Consider the following 18,737-nt stretch of genomic DNA (forward strand, 5'->3'; position numbering starts at 1 on the left):
CATCCCTTTCAGTAAAACTAGTTGGACTTGTGGTAAGGTTGGTGGAAGAAAAGTAGGATAGCTAGAAGGCCTATTCATATATGCCAAAGCCTAGGCAATTTCCCTGACACCACACACATCAAGCCATCAAGCGGTAATTAAATATTGTTAAACTAGTAATAGGAACAATTAGTCGCGATGTTAGAACTTAAATATTCAACTATCCCCTTCTTTAGAATGGAGACTAAAAGGGAATGGGAAAGTAAATCATGGTTTGCTTTCAAAATATATAAAAGATGAAGATGATATTGTATCCTAATTTTTTTTAATTACGATCAATCGAATAGAATAGGGAAGGAAATCAAACATACCAAAGCCACTTGAGTTAACTATCATAATTCATGCTCAAAATTATAAAGATTGAAAGTAGTATCCATTACCTATGGAGAGAAGGAAATTGAGGTTGATGAAATGGTAACGACGGCAGAATACAAAGAGGGAGGCTAGGGCTTCTGTAGTAGTAGTGTTTTTGTCATGGCATTTTTGGGTTTTGAGGAAATTTATAGGTTAGGCTTTTTAGGGTTAACTAGTTTTTTGACCCGTGCGAGGCACGGGCTAGTTTTGTGATGTTGTCTTTTTTTTCCTTGGTGTTTTTGTCTTTGTTGTTTGTGCGGTTGGTGGTTGTTTGGTTGTAGTTTTGTTTTGTTTGAGACTGTATATAAATCTTGTAATTACGGAGAGTTGCATTAAATGTAAACGGGTTTTTTACTCACTAAAGCCATAAGACTTTGTATTTTTTTGTGTTAATTGGTGTTTTGCCACCTTTCCACTTTGTTTATGCAGCTTAGGTCTCTGTTTCAGTTTTTTTGGGGTCACGGTACACAGTAATGTCATTGCTACTTTATAAGTACTATTATTAATTGTTGTCATACCACTAATATGTATGTAATCTCCTGTAAGTCCCACACTTTGCACACTTTGCACCTTTGTTTCTGCCACTGAAATTTTCTTTATTTATTGTATTTATCTCTATTGTTTAACCCCAAAATCTATGAAGGTTAAATAGTAACCAAATCTATTAAATATGTAAAAGTAATTTGTTAAGATGGTTTTGAAATTTATAAAAGTAAGGACTCATGCAACGCACATGAGCGTTTGAACTTTGCTCATCATTTAGTAGTTGGTTTCGTCGTCCGCCTGTTGTATTGGGTCTTGGTTTGTAGTTGGTGATATGCTCGTTGTAGGGATCTCCTCTGTTGGTGTGTCGACCCTGTTTCATTTTATGAACATGTTAGTGTTACATTTTATAAACACTACGGCTGTTGCTAGTATTTTGGGTTTGTTATTTTAATATGTTTTTCCGAGTCATTACCTATTGTTCTTGTGTTTTTTGTTTGGTTGGCCCTCCTTTTTTTTATTTCTTTGAGTTTCTCCTTCCCGTGTCGTTTTGTTGTTATTTTTTCCTCTGTCTCAACATGGAAGACCTTTATAGCAGTTAACTCTTGTATGTAGCTTTTGTTGTTGACTTTGAGCTTGAGTGTACATGTCTTCCCTACGCATTGTTGTAGTTCATTTGAAACCTTCTCGACCCCCTTTTCCTGGATTTGCATTGTAATTATTGTGTATGTCATCGCATTTTGTTATCTTTGTGTATTTGATTATTGTGAATGTCTTACCTGATCATAAATCTTCATCATTGATGCTATAGGGTTTGCAATAATTTTTTCCACGTCTTTGTCAAAGATCGCCACAGTCATCGTTGCGTTTCCGTCATCAATTGTGGCAATTATTCGGTACCTACAGTAGATGATATTAGATATGTTGATGTTATTGTGGTATATTATATTGGATATAGTAATGGTACTCCACCTGTTGATGGGGAATTCTGGGAAATCTTGGCATTTGTTGTTGTATTGATTCTCATCTACTCTTGATTTGCAGTTGTTGCATGAAGTGTACATCCAACCGCACTCTTGGTCGTGGATGAATGTTATTTTTTCCACGCAAGTATAAGTGTTCATGTGTTCCTGAGAAGATTAAATCAGGACTTAGTTGTTGTACATATCTTATTTGTAAAGGATATTTAATAGTGTTTTACCTCATTTTCTTCTCCTTCCATGTATAGTTGTTGTACTTCTTTGATTGTTTTCCGATTCTTGACCATCGCCTCCTCGATACTCTCTGGCTGGGTGGCTTCTATTCGAACTATTTGTTGTAGCGGCACATCAACCATGCTTTATGAAAGTGTACAATTGGTAATTAGTATTGGGTTCAGTATTTGCGTAGTTGTTAATGGTTGGTTTGTTATACAATTTAGCATTATTGATTTCTTACTCTCTCTTGAATTGTTGGACTTCTGGAATGTCTAGATTGATGTATATCTTTGTTCCTCCGTTAGAATTCAGTTGGTAGTTCCCTGCAACAACATCGTTAATTATTAGTACGTGTTTAAATTATATGTTGTCAAACTCTTTGGTTTCTCTATTGGTTTGTGTTGCCATTTACCATTGAACGTTGTTACTCTAGTAGCTGTGATGATTACTATGTGTGGTTGTGATCCGTTGTTTGGTATGTCATCGGTCACCAGATCTGCTTGGGTTCCCCACAGCGTTACCGCGACTTTGTTGTTCCTGTGTTGAAAGCATGATGGTCATTATGTTATTGCATATGTTGTTGTCTTGTTTTTTTTTGGATGTATTCCGTACCTTGCATCTTGGATGTGGATTGTCCGGCGTTGTTCTGTTGGGTGGTTTTGGTTGGTTTGGATTTTGTTCTCTACTCCAATTAGCTGACCAATTACCTCTGCATCATGAGTAAGTGTTATTTTATTGAATGTATTAGATGTTGTTTGGGTTGTTTTCCCCATAGTGTTTGTTCAATGTGTTTTGGGCCCCTTGAAGATGCTAATGTAGTTGTTTATCTAGAGGGTGAGGGTGTCTAGTTTTACCTGTGAGTATGTCGGCTTTATTGTTTCGCTCAGCCAGCTAGTCGATGGGACGCAAGTTGAATTTGTGAAACGGGATTGCGGCAGCAGTTTCTTCTTGCAATGTTACTGATGTAAATGAATTGAACCATATGATGTACTCATTCTCTACTTGTAGTCGTGTTCTGGTGTTTTTCCCGACACTGAAATGAGACAGTGTATATATTCTCCCTTCTGTTACCTTATCCTTGTAGTGATTGATTATTGTCTTCTTTATCAATGCATGTATTTGCGTTCCCTGCAACGTTCACCTGTTAGTGTGGTTTTATGTTGAAGCTAAGATAGTTTAAGGTAGTTGCTGACCTGTTCATCGAGGAGGACCATATCTATTGTATCTGGGTTTTCATTTGTTGGTTTGTATCGCACTTCCCACATACGGGTTATTCTCGCGGTTATTGTCCAATCTTTTTTAGTTGTATCCAAGTCTGCGATGTAGTTCCTTGCGACTTCCATATCCTGCAAACAGTTTGGTTTTGTTATTATTACTTTTGACTTTATCATGAGCTAATGTAATAGAGTGTAATGGAATTACCTTTGTATGTTCTGGACTTCGAAAGATAGTCTGGAGGGTGTGTTGAAGGTAAATTGTATTCTGTAATGCGTTGTAATTTCTGTAGTGTGTCATGTGATGTTGGGTTAATATAGTGGTTTTGTTCTGGTCTATATTAAAGTTTTCAGTTATGCATGGTTTTATTGATCGTTAATGCTCGTCAGTTATTGCTTTTCTGCTGTTTTTCTTGAATTTATATGTTTTTTTTATTATGTAGCAATTATTTGTAGGCTGGTTTTTAGGTGCAGTTATGGAGGGTGTTATTCTAATTGGGGTGACTTGAATTTTCAGTTACTGTCTTCTTTTGTAACTGTTCCATTAATTGGGTTTATTCTAATTGCTGAGGGTTAATTTTTCTGTAACCTTCTTATGTTGTAAATGTTCCATTTATTTCTCTGAGGTAGTTTAAACTTTTTTGTTTCAGTTTCGTTATTTATTGTTTGTCTTTCTGTACTGTGTGTTTTTTGAGTTTTCTAAGTTGTTTTAATTGCTGTGATTTATTGTTTAATGTTTTTAGTATGTCATTTAGTATATATGAAACATTTAATCGTATTCCAAGTGTAGCTAATGCATAAACCATCAGTAATTCCAAAACTGAAGTAGAGTACAGACCTTAGTGTCAAGTTCTGCCATTTATTGAAGAACTTCAGCCCCATCTCTATGCCAAAGATCGTACTTTATTCTGTCTAGCACAGGCGTTATTTATGCTTAACCTGTAAAGTGCATACAGACATATGTCAATGACAACACAACTTCCAGAAAGGTGAAGGTCTTAGGTATAGTGTTAGAAATAATATTAATCCCATTATTTAGTTCAACATAAATCTGAAAGAGTATTAGGCCACTTGAAATGTGGTTAAAGTGTAAATCACGAGTTTTACAAACTAATAAATATTTTTATAGTAAACCATTATTCATTGTGAAGCTTACGCAATATGGGAACATTGATAATGAAAATGTAAAAGACTATCAGGGAACTGATGCCGATGCCCTCCCTAATTTCACCCCCTTCTGATGTGTAGAAGATACTCCCCTTCTATAAGGAGAGGGACAGACGTAAAGGTAAAAGAATTAGGAACCAAGCTAGAAACAGAGCAAACTTTCCCGTTGTTTTTTATGCTTGTTGGTTGCAATACCTCACTGTTGGATTTTGGCTCACTATTAGGACGTTTCATGGCCTGTTCAATCATACTAAGCACACATCCAGCAGCACATCCTGTTTTAAATATTATATTATATTCCAAAAATACATTGCCAAAAAGGAGTCCATACACTTGGGCGCTACTCAGGCTTTTTGCGTAGCATTCCCTTCATATGAGTCTTCCTGCAAGTACAACGATTCACAGATAAGATATAAAGCTGTAAAATAATGAACATAAATGCTTTTGAGTTGAAGAATGGATAGGTATATGCTGCTACCACAAGAACTTGGGCACTTTAACTAAGGCAGTCCGCACATGTAGCCTCTAGATCATTCAACTTCTTAATTAAGATAATGGTCCCTTCTTTTTGGAGTCATATGCAAAGACTTCACATAACATCATAAACCTGTTCTATGAAATAGGTGAATGAGTAATCTGATTTTTATACTCACTTTCCAAATTCTAATTCACATCTTGAATATTTGCGTACTTTTGTTTCTATTATGTTCTACTTGCAGGCCTGTTGTTCCTGAAAAATGCATCAGATGTTAGTTTAGGAGTTGTTTTCTTGACATGTTAAGTAAGCATATAAGCAGATTATAAATGAATTGCAGGACATATGAAATAAATAAAGCTGTGGAATTGTAACCATATTATTCATTTTATTGAAAGATGCGAGAGAAACATTACACGTATTAGAAGAATAGGGCGTACTACATATTTATGCAAGTTCCCATCCTTTGGTTTGGTTTTGTTACACTTGTGGATAGAATGGACTTTCTTCTTTATTTTTATTTTTATACATTGTCAAAAATCTCTCTGTACACTACATTCTTTGTTTCTGTAGAGTTTTCCGTGTCGTTTCCATGGCGTCCTATACAAATTCTGAGACCAGATCGAGAAGTGACTCTAGAGACAGCCACATATAGTTGTCCATGGCTGAAGACGGGCTCTGGCTAATACGCACCTACGCGGTTGAACGTTTGACCTTGGCTTTTGTTGATTGTCATTGCAAAGCATACCTTGACGGGGAATTGTCTGCGCTTCATAGTGAATGGCAGTGCGTGATTAGACGGTGTCATCTCTACCCAGGGAATGGACACTCTGCGTCTTACATTCTTCCCGGTTACCACTTGTGCTTCAATTACAATTGCTTCCAACCGTGTTATGATGAGCCTTGTTCCATTGCATAATCCCTCAACCTGGTTGATGTTTCTAAGTAGGATTATTGGGCAACCTACCTTTAGTCGTATCTCATGATTTGGGATGCCGGGGAATTGCAGTGTGTTGAGGAACTCTGTTGGGTATAGATCTTCATCGACTGAGCTTCTATTTGTGAGGGGGCTTACTCTATCAGCACTTTTATATACACCTTCCACTCCTGGAATCATCGAGAGAACGTAGTTGTTTATTTCATCTACATATTCGTTTTTAGGTGCTAAAATCGCCCTTTCAGCAAGGTATTTGATGTCTCTGTAGTTGTGAAGAAGGTCTGGATATATTTCTTCCACAAGGGCTACCTTGTTATCTTCATGGTCTTTTACCAGTAGGTCAGTTGGTATTTGAATCCAACTGCCCTCATCTTCCCCGTTTTTGGCAGTAGTAGGTATTTTTCCATCACCCACATCTAGGACCCATTTGCTAAAAGCCTGCATTTGTTCTAATCCAACAGTGGTTGAGCTTCCCCGCAATCTCATGTTTGTAGTCAGCTTAAACATGATGCAATGAGGCCATATTGTTGGAGACCTACTGACCGATGCATCAACAATGTCTTCTCTTCCTTTTCGTGGCACCGCCGGTAAGATTTGTCTAAAATCGCCTCCTAATACAACCGTCTTTCCTCCAAATGGCCTGTCTGAAGCGCTTGGGTTTACTGTCTGCATAATATCACGTAGAGTGCGGTCCACTGCCTCAAAGGCATGCCTGTGGACCATGGGAGCTTCATCCCATATTATAAGCCTTGCTCTTTGGATCAGAAATGCCAAGTTTGAGCCTTGCGGTATCCTGCAACATGAGTTCTCATTTAAATGTATTGGGATGCTGAAGCGTGAATGTGCCGTCCTTCCACAGTGAAGTAATAATGCTGCAATTCCAGATGATACCACTGCGATTACAATATGACCTTGAGATCTAATTCTTGATATTAGGGTGCTCCACAAATATGTCTTCCCTGTGCCTCCGCTACCATAAATGAAGAATACCCCCCCTATTCTATTTTCTATTACTTCTAGTATCTGATGGTACACAGAGCTTTGTTCTGGATTTAGGCCTGCTTCTAGATTAGATGCTTCGTCTGCTAGAGTTGCGATGTCAAACATTTGCTCTTCCAATATCAATCTGTTTGATGTTTGTTGCACCAAAGACATGTCCGGGAATGGCATACTTCCATAGTTCGTGAGGCTCCTGTTATTTCTGTTAAGGATCAATTCTATCTCATATAATGCGTAGTTTTGCACTTGGTTTGTTGTTAGCACAATGTTTGGAGAATTAAACCTCTTGCGTTGCCGGTATTGGACATCATCTGATAGTAGCTCCCAATTTTTCTCCCATAGGTCACTGGGACTTGTTACTTCACAGAAGATTAAGATTGTGGCGAACAACTCTCTAAGTTGTGGGGCATGAGCCCAAGATGACGCAGCCTTTAGAGCTTCATGCCATTCACTATCTCCTTCTAGAAGCCCTAAAGCATTGCAAGCTTCCTTGAATGTGGCAAATTCTACGCCATTTACTGTTCTTATATCTGCAAAGCTTGTTGATCCTGTCACTATATTAAGGAGCATACGTAAGTAGTGAAGCTCCCCTGATGCTGGGTGGACGTAGTAAATCCTCCCTATTTTGAAGCCTTCATCTCTTCCTTTCCATTTCCTTTCCTTGCTTTGCCATACCCATTCAGTTGGGAAATCGTGGTATGTCAGTTTTCTTGCTTCTGGGTACTTCCTATTTGCTTCCATCCATCCGGTGAGAGGAGTCTTTGCTGGTCCTACTCTTTCAAGCACTTGATCCAGTGGCTCATGATCTTCAAACATCACTATTTGTTCTTCCTCTAGGTGACAACTTAAGCGTTGAACTGGGGGGTATTTATATTGTATTGGGAAGCCAAATACTCTCCAGCATGCTTCTGCAGCAGATACATATCTGCATTGCAAGTACGATTTTATCTCGTCTCTTGGGGGTTCAGGATTGGCTTGTTGTCCTCCTGGCATTCCACTATCTGTGACTTCTTGAACTGTTGCTAGTGCCATATCTGGACCCTTGTTCATGTACTTGAACAGGTATTTGGTACATGTGTATTTGTTGCATACTTCGACGTTGATGTGTGCTTGATACTTCACCAGCAAGTCCACATTGTATGGCACAATGGAGGTATTATCAATTGTGTGGCCATTCTTTTGTGCTACCCGACCATTGTTTCTTCTTCTGTATTGTGGGTAACCGTCTTCTCCAATGATTGTGTCGTCGTTGAAGTCTTTAGGATAGTACTTTGTACAACGCCCATCATGCATACATGGACATTTTGGGTTCAACGTACCACACGACCCATGAGTCATGTATTGGCTACCGCCTCGAATGCAACTGGGTCCTCTTCCGGGTCTGGTAATTCTGCTGAAATTAGTCGATCGATGTCCGCTGCAGTCCGTAGTTTGTCCGGTTCTTGCAAAAACAACAACATATGAACATGGGGGAGGCCTCGTTTTTGGAACTCGATTGTGTATATTGCTGCAAGATGGTACAGATTGTTAGAATAGCAATGGTACTTTTGTGTTGTAAACTTTTATTCCGATAAGACATAAGGTAATAACGTATGCCACATCAACCCAAGACAGTATTGGTGCGCATGAGTTCTCATTACACCTGTTTCCTAAATTAGACCCAAACTTCCATCCATATACAATGTTCCTAGATTGCAGCGACTAGGCATTTCAAGAATGACTAAGACAAATGGAATTGTATACTGCAAATTGAAGTGCATACATATTGTGAATAGGCAACCAAAATTTAATAAATAACTCCCACTTTGCATCACACAATCATAGCATATTATGATACATTGATACAAAAACTTGTGACAAACCCAACTATAATAGTACACTATACACACAAACACTTTCCTTAAACATGCATAAATAAGGAAGGCGAGCAAATAAAAGTACACCTGACTACTCACCTTATGAATTAAGCAGTAGACGATCAGACATTTCGAGAATCGATCAATAACTCACATTTTGCAGAAGGCACCTTTAAGCAGAATAAAAATCCCTAAACCCCAATAAATGATTTGGGTAGCAAAGTGTACAGGAGACAGGGGTTTAGAAGTTATTTATTTCGAAGGGGGGTAATTAATCCGCAAACGAAAGATACTAATGGCAGGGCGAAGATTGAGGGCACTATATATGATATATTTATTTCTATATATGCATATATAGAACATTTTGTAGTGTAAACTGATTTATGTAAGGGGCAATATGTTATGAACTTATAAGACAAAATATAATAACATATGCGACATCTACCCAAAACAGTAATGGAGCGCATGCTATATATAACATTTTTGAGTGAAAACTGATTTTTGGAAAGCACAATATATTATTAACTTATAAGACATAATATAATAACATATGCCACATCAACCCAAACACAAACGGAGCGCATGCATATATGTAGAACATTTTAAAGTGTTTAGTTTCTGATTGGACATATATGTTTTCGTAAAAAATTGGATTATATTTACCTGCTTTAGTGCGGCCGCAAATATTTCTTTTGGTGAGGTCCACCATCAGTTCATCAAGCTTTATCTTGAAAACTCGAGCGATAATATCAGGTCGGTCTTCTGGTTTTTGACCGGGAATCAAGGATAAGAAATCCCTGACCTCTGGCCATCTCGGATTACATGTCATAGTGATGAACAAATCTGGAGGGCCAGCCCATCTGCAAATAGCTAGGGCGTCGTGATAGTTTTGAATCATGAATCTCGGGCTTCCCATGAAGGATGCAGCTAGTATGACACGTTGTCCTACAGATGCAGGAGTTGTGTCTCCTCGAGAAACAGCATCCGCCAATTCACGTAGCACATCTTTGCGAAGCTTTTTTTGGTTGCCTCTTACCCATTCTAATCTACCTTCTTGGATGCATGTGAAGGCATCAACTTGTTGTTGTTGGTTTAGTCTCCCCAATTGGAATCTTGTTTTTGCCTCCTTCTTTCTCTGTTGAAAGCGAAATGCGTAGTATTCTCTCATAGTCACTGTAGTTCTTACCCTTCTCCCCGTTTGTTCCACATCAGTGTGGGGGATTTCTGTCCTATACCCATCTTCTCCATATGGAAAAAGAAGTGGATATTGCATTGCCATGAAACTTGGGTGAAGCTCGGATATCCTTTTCAGACCAAAGTGTTTGTCCTCGATAATGACATCCCTAGGCCCTTTTTCTGTATCACATATACCCACTATCAAAGCCGCAACCTCTGAAGTTGTAGGGAGGTTGTATTGTCTTCCATCTTTTGCTCTTGTTCCGATCAAGCGAATATTCACAGGTTGTAAATCAGACTCCTGGAACCTTTCCCTGGCCATTCTGAATACTTTTGCCAGTTCATTATGCTCATCAAACATCTTTGATAATCCTGCTACAATTTCAGGGTCTAGTTCAGGTTTCTCTCCCACACTTCCGAGACTGTTTATCCGGTTAGATACTTCGTTCTGTGTGTCATAAATATAAAGCTGGGTGAACCTTGGTTGTTGCCCTTCTGGCGGAAGCAATGACCCAATCTTGTGGTGGTTCTGCCCATTTAATCAAAACACATACGGAGCATTTCCCCGATTGATACTGCTGTCTACCTTCCCTCCCATTGAAGTGAAAGCATTTATGGAGTTGTACATCCTTCCTTTTTCCTTGAAAATCTTCGATCTACTATCATTATTGTCCAAGAGATCCTTCAAAAATTCTGGTGGGTCTTTCAATAGAGGTAACCTGACCTTGCCCTTTTGACAGCAAAAACTGTATTCAGGTGAACTACTATTTCTGTCCTTCCTCGCTCGTTCCTCATACCAAACTATAACTTCACATTTTGGACACACTTCAGTTGGCCCACCAAAATTCCAGGGTTCGGTGTATATTCTTGTATGATTATAAGGGTACATTAGGTTCACTGACTTGGTTATGTAACAACATTATTATTTAAATGCTTTAAAGAATATATTCTTACTTATATGTCTCGTAGTACGGGGTATTTTTTGTTGGCCATGAAGTGCCGCACTTTGTGTTTGCTCCATATCTGGGGGTTCAAAATGGGACCATGGTCAAAATAAGTGCAGACACAAAGCAACGAACTTGAAACATGAGATATAGTACTAATTTTTACCATTGGGTGATTCTGAGTTTTGATATGCGGTCCTTTGTTGTGCCTCCGCTGATGTGGCCAGTAGTCCATTCACACTTTGACGGGTCCATTTTCTTCCACGACTTGGAGCAGGTGGTATAGTGTTTCAGCTGGATGCAATGTCTATTACCGAACACATAACATTTAAGACTTGTTTGTTACATTTATTCAAATATAAGTCATATCTTTTGGTATTCAGTTTACGCTTACCAATGGTAGTACTCACGGGTCTTCCAACATCTATGGAGAACGGTGTACAGGTTGATACGCGTCGATTTCTCCTTTGGGTAAGTATATGTTTTCTTAGCAATCGAGCGAGTTTAGTTTTGTCTTTACCATTGTCCATTTGTAGTTCGGCAGATTGTTGTATTTGTTGTTGACCATGGAGCTCCAAACTTTGTCTTTGATGAATGCCTACGGTCCAAAATCCGATCAGAGTCGTTTTTAACACAAACAAATCTACCAACTACATTTTATGAGATACAGTTTGACTTTGTGCCATTTGGTGATTCTGGGTTATTTGAGTTGGATGTAATGTATATTACTGAATATATATGATTCCAGACTTATTTGTTATGTTTTTTTTCAAATAAAAGTCATATCTTTTGTTATTCAATTACCCTTACCAATGCTAGCAGCCACATGTCTTCTAAAGGGTCTTCTAACATCTCTGGATGACGGTCTAGAGGTTGATGCGCGTCGATTTCTCCTTTGGGTTAGTATATCTTTTCTTAACAATCGAGCAACTTTAGCTTTGTCTTTACCATCATCAATTTTCACTAAGCCAGATTGATGTGTTTGTTGCTGGACATGAAGTTCCAAATTTTGTCTTTGTCGAATACCTGCGGTTCGAAATGTGAACAGGGTCATTTTGTAAACAAATAAACCTACCAACTTCAAATATGAGATACAATTTCTAATTTGTCCCATTTGGTGATTCTCAGTTGTTTCAGTTGGATGTAATGTATATTACTGATTGCATATCAATACAAATATATGTTTTTTCTAGATATAAGTCACATCTTCTGTTATTCAGTATATCCTTACCAATGCTAGCAGTCACGAGTCTTCTAACATCTATGGACGACGATCTAGAGGTTGATGCTCGTCCATTTCTCCTTTGGATCATTATATTTTTTCTTAAGAATCGAGCAAGTTTAGCTTTGTCTTTACCATCATTGCTATGCAGTCTGGCATATTGGTGTGTTTGCTGTTGGATGTTAAGATCCAAAATTTGTCTTTGTTGAGTACCTGCGGTTTGAAATGTGATCGGTGACATTTTATAAACAAAGAAATCAACCAACTCGAAATATGAGATACAAGACAACTCTGTACCATTTGTTGATTCCAAGTTTTGTATTGCGACCCTTTGTTGTACATCTCTCGGGAACGGAGAAGAGGCTAATCCTCGCCGATTTCTCCTTTGGGCAAGTATATGTTTTCTTATCAATCGAGCATGTTTGGCATTGTCTATATCATCAATCATTTTACAATCTGCAAATATTGAGCACAAATGTCTTTTAGCATGGGTATTGACACTTAGTATTCGAATATGAGTAAAAAGCCAAAAATTTGGTCATCAAAAGCTAAGTGCTGAAATATATTATTGCGATCACAATATAGATAAATGATAAGTAAGGGAAGACAAAGATAAGATTCATTCGAGGAAACAGAAGATTGTAACCTCGGCTATTCATTGGAACTGCAAACATAACTGTAGCCTACATTCAAAAATTTACTGGGAGTGCAAGCATAAATCCGGCCTACATCTAAAAACATATTGCTATCAATATAGTTGGGCATAGTAGTCATTTCTCTAATTACATAAACCCCCTAAATTCTGTAGATGTTGTATGATAATTCTATTCTCATCACAAACTTCAAAGTAGCTTCGCTTAAGATCATTGAAGCTCATCTCTTCCGTGGCTAGTTTAATCTCAGTTATACGTCTTCTTTTCCTTTGAAGCATGCATACTTCATAGTTCACATCATCAACGTCAAAATTATGTGTTTGTTGTATAATTTTGACTCCTTGTTTTGCGGCATCTTTGGAGGCTTGTGCAATGTCTTTGTGTAGTTTACTATAAACTTTGATTGGTAACTCTTTCTTGTTAATTGTAAGCTTCACAATGACCTTGTACTTGTTTCTTTTGCCTATGTAGTATTGTCTATATAGGGGTCTAGGAAGACCATACCAATCAACAATTTGTCCAAGCAATGTTGTGAAACTAATACTGAAAAGTTTCCTGCCATTCTTCATTTTCTTTTTAGAAAATAAATTTTGGAAAAAGTGAGTTTTGCATGATTATAGATAACAAACAGGATACAGAAGAAACAACAATAAAAAGGGTGGTCAAAGACCAACCACCAGTCAGATAAACAGGTCAAAGTAGAACTGCAAGAATGAAGGATATAATTAACATGGAGAGACAACCCCAAAGTAGGGAAGACATTTTTTGTGTGAAAGCTAGAGATTTAGCAACTCTCACCAGTAATAATAATGAAACTTTCAAGACAAACATTAGATTAGATAAATGATCCTCACTCATCAAAAGAAGAGGAATCATGAGGAAACAGAATACTATTGTTTTCTTCTTTACCCCTTTAATTGTTATAATTAAAATTCTGAAATGTAAGTACCCATTTGCCAACTTTTAAAGATCTTCAGGCTCATACATATGCTTTCAGAATTTATAATGGCTCGATGTATGCCCTGGATGCTTTTTATGAAAGAAAATTTGCACGTATGGACATAGTGGTAGGAATTCAAGTTCTAGAACATAGATCGTTGTCTTTTTTTCTAATCAAGATTGAACTTTTCAGGTTGGACAAACCATTGTCAAGATTGGCTTCATTTGTACTTTCATGAAACCTGAGAACTTCATTAGCGATTCTAAGAATGATGAGTTATTAGGACTGCATTAGGACTTTCCTAAAACCTGATATGGTTTTGAAATAGGAAGTGAGACTTATTCACATTTCAAATCTCATACAAACATACATATAAAGTTTACAGACATGGGTTTTAGGAAAAAGGAAGTGAGACTTTCCTAATCATAAACTCTGAAACTTTCTTTTTTCTTAAAACAATGGTTTAGATTCCATGTAAATGGCTCAGTGGGAAAAGTGTGATGCATATTAATTTAAAAGGGTGTTTGGCGAAGCTCCTATGACTAATAAACATAATCTAGGCCATTCAATATAAATTATAAACATAGATTTGAGAGGGTTCTTCACTGGCTTCTAATATATAAACTCAAAGAAATACCCTTTACTACAAACAATGGCCTCCAATACAGGAAGCTGAACAAAAAACCTACCCTATTTCCCACTTCAAATCTCATACAGACATTCACACAACGAACCTAATAAGGGATGGAACACATAATGTCCAACATCATGGAATTTATTAAAAGTTAAGAGAGTTATTGGCTACTACATTTAGAATGTCTAGTTCTGAGATGCCATTTGACATTTGGCTCCAAAAAAACTGGGTTAACAGTTTTAACCCAAGCACAACATCATCAGTTCATCCCAGATTCAGAAAACAACAAAATAAATTGCCCATAAAAACGACAACCAATAATGGAAGAGATTGCAAAATAAACCCTTGAGAACACACTCAAATTACGGTGTCATTATAACAAAGGGTAGCCAAGTTAAGAAAACATCATCAAAAGCTGCATCCCCTGTAAAGTATGAACATAATTCCAAACAATACCATTACAACTACACTCATCTTTCCAACAATCAGCCACTTTCATATGAACTAAATTCAACAACATATAACCACATCAATTAGAAACCTGGAAAGTGGAAATCTATAATCACTAACAAAAGTACAGAAATTCAAAATTGGGAATCAAATCAAATTAATTAAAAAAATCAATTATAAACCGGCACTAAAAAAACTGAAAACATACCTGTATGTAGCTCTTGGTCGTATCATTACTCATGGAAAACCTAACATTGTTAAATAGAGTTAGGATTGGATTAAGGGATGGTAGTGGTTGGAATGTCAAAGAACAACCCATAACCGACATGATTTAAGAAATAGTAAATGATTTGGGGAAATTAATTTGTAATAAAACTTAGGGAGACGATGGTGGGAACGAATTGAAGGTGATTTAGTAGTTAGATTCTGGTTCGAGGTCGAATTGAATCTTTTGCGAGTAATTGGCGATGACGGGATCGAATTGAATTTAGAATTGAAGTTGGCATTGAAGTTGGAATTGAAGTTGGAATTGAAGACGATAGGTATTGAATGCTCGTAAGTTGCAAGGTAGTCCTCGATGTTCTTGAAATTTATGATCAATAATGGTGAGGAGGATGAAGAGGAGATTTCAGTAATGAAGGTCGGAGAGGATGAACACATCTTGAAGTTGGGCTTTTGGGTGCTTTTCCTTTTTCCAAATCCTACAATACTGGGAAATTAATTTGTAGGGGGAGCCACGTGGGTTTTTCCTTCTTTGGATTTTCCTTCTTTGGATTTAAAGGGGGAGCCACGTGGTGGTTTTGGTGTTTTTGGGAAGATAACCACGTGGCTTTTAAATGTAAGTGGTTGGGCTTTTTAAATACTAGGTATTGATTAAAATAATTAAATTTCATAAAAATAAATTACTAAAACCCGAAAATCAGATTTTTATATTTCTTTTCTTCAAAATCAGAAATTTCATTTAAATAATTTCATAAAATAAATTTAAATTACTAAAAAATATTTTATCAAAAACACCCGATAAATTTGGGGTATTACATCTACTCCCCCTAAAAACAAAGTTTGTCCTCAAACTTTACAGTTAGCTCTCACATAACACCCACTTATAATAAAAATTCGGGGAATTACATTCACCCCCTCTAAAAACAAAGTTCACCCTCGAACTTTAATGTTAGCTCTCTTGATGGATACTAGAAACAACTAAACTTGAGATATTACACCTACTACTCCTTAAAATAAGGTCGGTCCCCTAACTAGAAATTCGTCCTAAGACTTTAAGGTTAGCTACATACGACTACTTTGTACAAAAGAATGAATAAATTAGTATCACACTCTACTCCTCTTAAAAGGAGTTTCGTCCCCGAAACTCTAATCTTAAAGGTGCTACTCTTGCCATGCCCTTACTATCAAGACATACTATCACATGTGGCATATATATCATATAAACCACTAATACTTCACACACGTCAACATTCTAATGAAGAACCAAGCTTATACCAATTTGTAACACTCTCAAAATTTGGACCTTTTATATAATCAAAACCCCGTTTTTATTTCGTAAAACCATCGTCCAAACCTTGGGAGTGTCACTGCTACATTTATTCTCCTTAGAAAATAAATGCAAAGCAACAGAATAATTTAAAACCGTTAAAGTCAAAATTAACTAAGTGGTCTAAAAGGTGGCCCATAAAATAATACAACCAATTCCCATAAAATAAATAACAAAATCCAACTTAAAACTAAAATAGAAATTGTCTCTTGACTAGGTGGTTATTCTAAGCGTCTCCTCACTCGTAGCCCAATACCTTTACCAACCTGCAAAAATAAATAGAAAAGAGACAACAGAGACGAACTCCCAAAAATCAGATAAACTGAGTAATTCCAACTCCATCCCGTAAAATAAATAATTTTAGTTTGAAAACGTTTTGAGTACATAAAATAAGTAATTAGACAACAAGTATCAATTTAATAACTCCATTATTACAATTATCACATAAGGACCAATATTAAATTAAGTGAGGGAAAAAGAACGCTAAGGGTCGCGCATAACCCTTGAAAATGACCAAAGTAAAATGACTACAGAATGTCCCTAGTGTGCACACCCCTCACTAATTGACTATCAGTCTCCGCGGCCGCGCACCAATAGAATTAGGAGGAAGACTAAGCAGAATGTTATTTCCAGAATAATATAAACCTACTAGAAGCCTACCGGGTCTCCACTAAAGTGCACCGATAGAACAACATCTAGAAGGGCAACCTGTTCCTAACCCTTACGGGCTTTTCCCTCTGAGATTACACTTTACGTTATTAGTAATTTAATAAGGTTCAAGCATATAAACAACCAACACAATTTGCCCATCATTACCACGTAAGAGATTGTATATTTTAGCTAGTGCTTATCATATCAAATAGCTCAGTATGCTCAACCAATTTACATCCCCATATTGGCAATATCCAATACGCAACCTTAATTCACTATCATCACAATTATATCACTTTACTCCAATATTGCAATTCATAGCTTAATAGTTCAATGTAATGTGCCCACCGCAACCCACGTAGTCATTCAACAATATTAACAATAGTCCCATACTAGTTTCCCGTTATCTGATACTATACTCCACTTCGTATAATCTCAACAAATATAAACAAAAGTTGTTGTTTCGTAAAATAACGGTAGTAGTGCAAATAATATTTATACAATATTACGAACTTCATACATGCCCATAAACTCAAATCACATAGTTCACATACACAACCCTTAATCTCACTATCACATAATAACACATATATATATATCCAAAATATTTTACTTAACGGGATCTAAAGACGATGGACATTGGAAATTACCTTGTTATGCGCGTAATACCCGAAATTAATAACTTTTGTGCGATTCACCTAGCTAAGAAGCTTCTGATTACTATGAAATACAAAAGAATAAAACCTAGGTTAGTCTACAATTTAATATGAAAAGTTAGACTATCACTGTTTGCAAAGGCATTATGTTATAACACCCATTTTCCATTACCGCAAAACCGAAAAGGAAGTGAAATAAAACAAAATAAAAAATGCAAGTACCCACTAATATATTCTTTAAATTTGTAAAAAAGATTGAGAACCGTGATTATGTGAAATGATTATAGACGGCAAAATCGGGTTTTGTTCATGGTTGGAGTTTCTTTCGAATATAGGTTGTATTCATTTTCTTTTGTACAATCTGATGATATCAAGGAAATAGGAGAAACATTTTAAATCGTAGTTGAACAACAATCTATATAATAAAGAGATTGAGAAAAACAAATTGTTGATCTTACCAACCGTGCTGTAGATGATGAAACGGTGATAGACAGCGAAAGACAAACGAGGGAGGCTAGGGCTTCTGTAGTAGTAGTGTTTTTGTCATGGCATTTTTGGGTTTGGAGGAAATTTATAGGTTAGGCTTTTTAGGGTTAATTAAAATAATTAAATTTCATAAAAATAAATTACTAAAACCCGAAAATCAGATTTTTATATTTCTTTTCTTCAAAATCAGAAATTTCATTTAAATAATTTCATAAAATAAATTTAAATTACTAAAAACTATTTTATCAAAAACACCCGATAAATTTGGGGTATTACAGAACGTCTAAGTTTTCAGTCAAGAGGACGCTTGTCCATCTGTCCGGCTGAAAAATAGTTCTACTTGACTTACGAGGGGCAACAACGTTTTGAGGAACTACTCCCACTGGCTCTTCTAAAGACCTTGGAGGTTCATCAACCTGAACTGCTTCTAAAGAGTTCTGAGTTCGTTGTTCGTCTCGAATCTATTCGAGGTCTATTATTCTCCCACTTGTCAATTTGGAAATATGATTTCTTTCCAAAAAGACACCGTCATGAGCAACGAAAACCTTGTCGCCTGACTTGTTGTAGAAATAATACCCCTTTGTTTCTTTTGGATACCCAACGAAGAAACATTTGTCAGATTTAGGTTGTAGCTTGTCCGAAATTAATCGCTTGAC

The 18,737-nt window shown here is 36.8% G+C and overlaps 4 protein-coding genes and 1 long non-coding RNA gene across 7 annotated transcripts in view; all 5 read right to left on the reverse strand.

Moving 5' to 3' along the window:
* LOC110802417 (uncharacterized) overlaps positions 1-826 on the reverse strand; it is a 38,629-nt gene extending 37,803 nt beyond the window's left edge. The window contains exon 1 of one of the 2 annotated variants that reach the window (XM_056843696.1): positions 420-826. The gene's annotated coding sequence lies outside the window, so the exon portion shown is untranslated. The remainder of the gene's footprint in view (positions 1-419) is intronic. The other variant, XM_056843700.1, reaches the window with a different exon arrangement.
* Positions 827-1,031: 205 nt separating this feature from the next.
* LOC110802415 (uncharacterized) lies at positions 1,032-3,583 on the reverse strand. Its single transcript, XM_022007856.2, has 11 exons — positions 3,495-3,583; positions 3,266-3,418; positions 2,927-3,200; positions 2,685-2,781; positions 2,485-2,609; positions 2,314-2,395; positions 2,078-2,213; positions 1,849-2,006; positions 1,656-1,776; positions 1,352-1,577; positions 1,032-1,249 (listed from the first exon to the last, which is right to left on the reverse strand). The coding sequence occupies exons 7-11, from the start codon at positions 2,210-2,212 to the stop codon at positions 1,149-1,151; spliced, it is 741 nt and encodes a 246-aa protein (XP_021863548.1). The 5' UTR covers position 2,213; positions 2,314-2,395; positions 2,485-2,609; positions 2,685-2,781; positions 2,927-3,200; positions 3,266-3,418; positions 3,495-3,583; the 3' UTR covers positions 1,032-1,148.
* A 657-nt stretch (positions 3,584-4,240) lies between these two features.
* LOC110799971 (uncharacterized) lies at positions 4,241-15,450 on the reverse strand. 2 transcript variants are annotated; one of them, XM_056827213.1, is made up of 9 exons: positions 14,948-15,450; positions 12,360-12,518; positions 12,072-12,275; positions 11,651-11,866; positions 11,235-11,438; positions 11,007-11,147; positions 10,851-10,919; positions 5,107-5,183; positions 4,241-4,836 (listed from the first exon to the last, which is right to left on the reverse strand). In XM_056827213.1, exons 2-6 carry the CDS (start codon positions 12,508-12,510, stop codon positions 11,131-11,133), a joined length of 792 nt encoding a protein of 263 aa, XP_056683191.1. In that variant the 5' UTR covers positions 12,511-12,518; positions 14,948-15,450; the 3' UTR covers positions 4,241-4,836; positions 5,107-5,183; positions 10,851-10,919; positions 11,007-11,130. The 2 variants fall into 2 exon arrangements, with proteins under 2 accessions (XP_056683191.1, XP_056683190.1); XM_056827212.1 differs by lacking the exons at positions 4,241-4,836; positions 5,107-5,183 and adding an exon at positions 8,380-10,762.
* Positions 5,190-8,345, reverse strand: LOC110799968 (ATP-dependent DNA helicase RRM3-like). The gene has a single exon (XM_022005252.2). It carries the CDS (start codon positions 8,200-8,202, stop codon positions 5,611-5,613), a length of 2,592 nt encoding a protein of 863 aa, XP_021860944.2. The 5' UTR covers positions 8,203-8,345; the 3' UTR covers positions 5,190-5,610.
* An 831-nt stretch (positions 15,451-16,281) lies between the features above and the next one.
* On the reverse strand, positions 16,282-18,158 carry LOC130472316 (uncharacterized). Its single transcript, XR_008932427.1, has 3 exons — positions 18,054-18,158; positions 17,590-17,659; positions 16,282-16,554 (listed from the first exon to the last, which is right to left on the reverse strand). It is a non-coding gene; the product is annotated as an uncharacterized lncRNA (long non-coding RNA).
* Positions 18,159-18,737: the final 579 nt, after the last annotated feature.

Source organism: Spinacia oleracea, chromosome 4 (genome assembly GCF_020520425.1).
Source record: "Spinacia oleracea cultivar Varoflay chromosome 4, BTI_SOV_V1, whole genome shotgun sequence".
NCBI classification, from domain to species: Eukaryota; Viridiplantae; Streptophyta; class Magnoliopsida; order Caryophyllales; family Amaranthaceae; genus Spinacia; species Spinacia oleracea.

Bases quoted from the DNA above. Each gene is read 5' to 3' on its own strand.
- LOC110799971 (XM_056827212.1), bottom strand. From the start codon at position 10,257: ATGTTTGATGAGCATAATGAACTGGCAAAAGTATTCAGAATGGCCAGG.
- LOC110799968 (XM_022005252.2), bottom strand. From the start codon at position 8,202: ATGACTCATGGGTCGTGTGGTACGTTGAACCCAAAATGTCCATGTATG.
- LOC110802415 (XM_022007856.2), bottom strand. From the start codon at position 2,212: ATGGTTGATGTGCCGCTACAACAAATAGTTCGAATAGAAGCCACCCAG. The intron at 1,777-1,848 runs GTGGAGTACCAT...CATCTACTGTAG, and splicing joins CCAGAATTCCCCATCAACAG to GTACCGAATAATTGCCACAA. The intron at 1,250-1,351 runs GTAATGACTCGG...AAAATGAAACAG, and splicing joins AAAAAACACAAGAACAATAG to GGTCGACACACCAACAGAGG.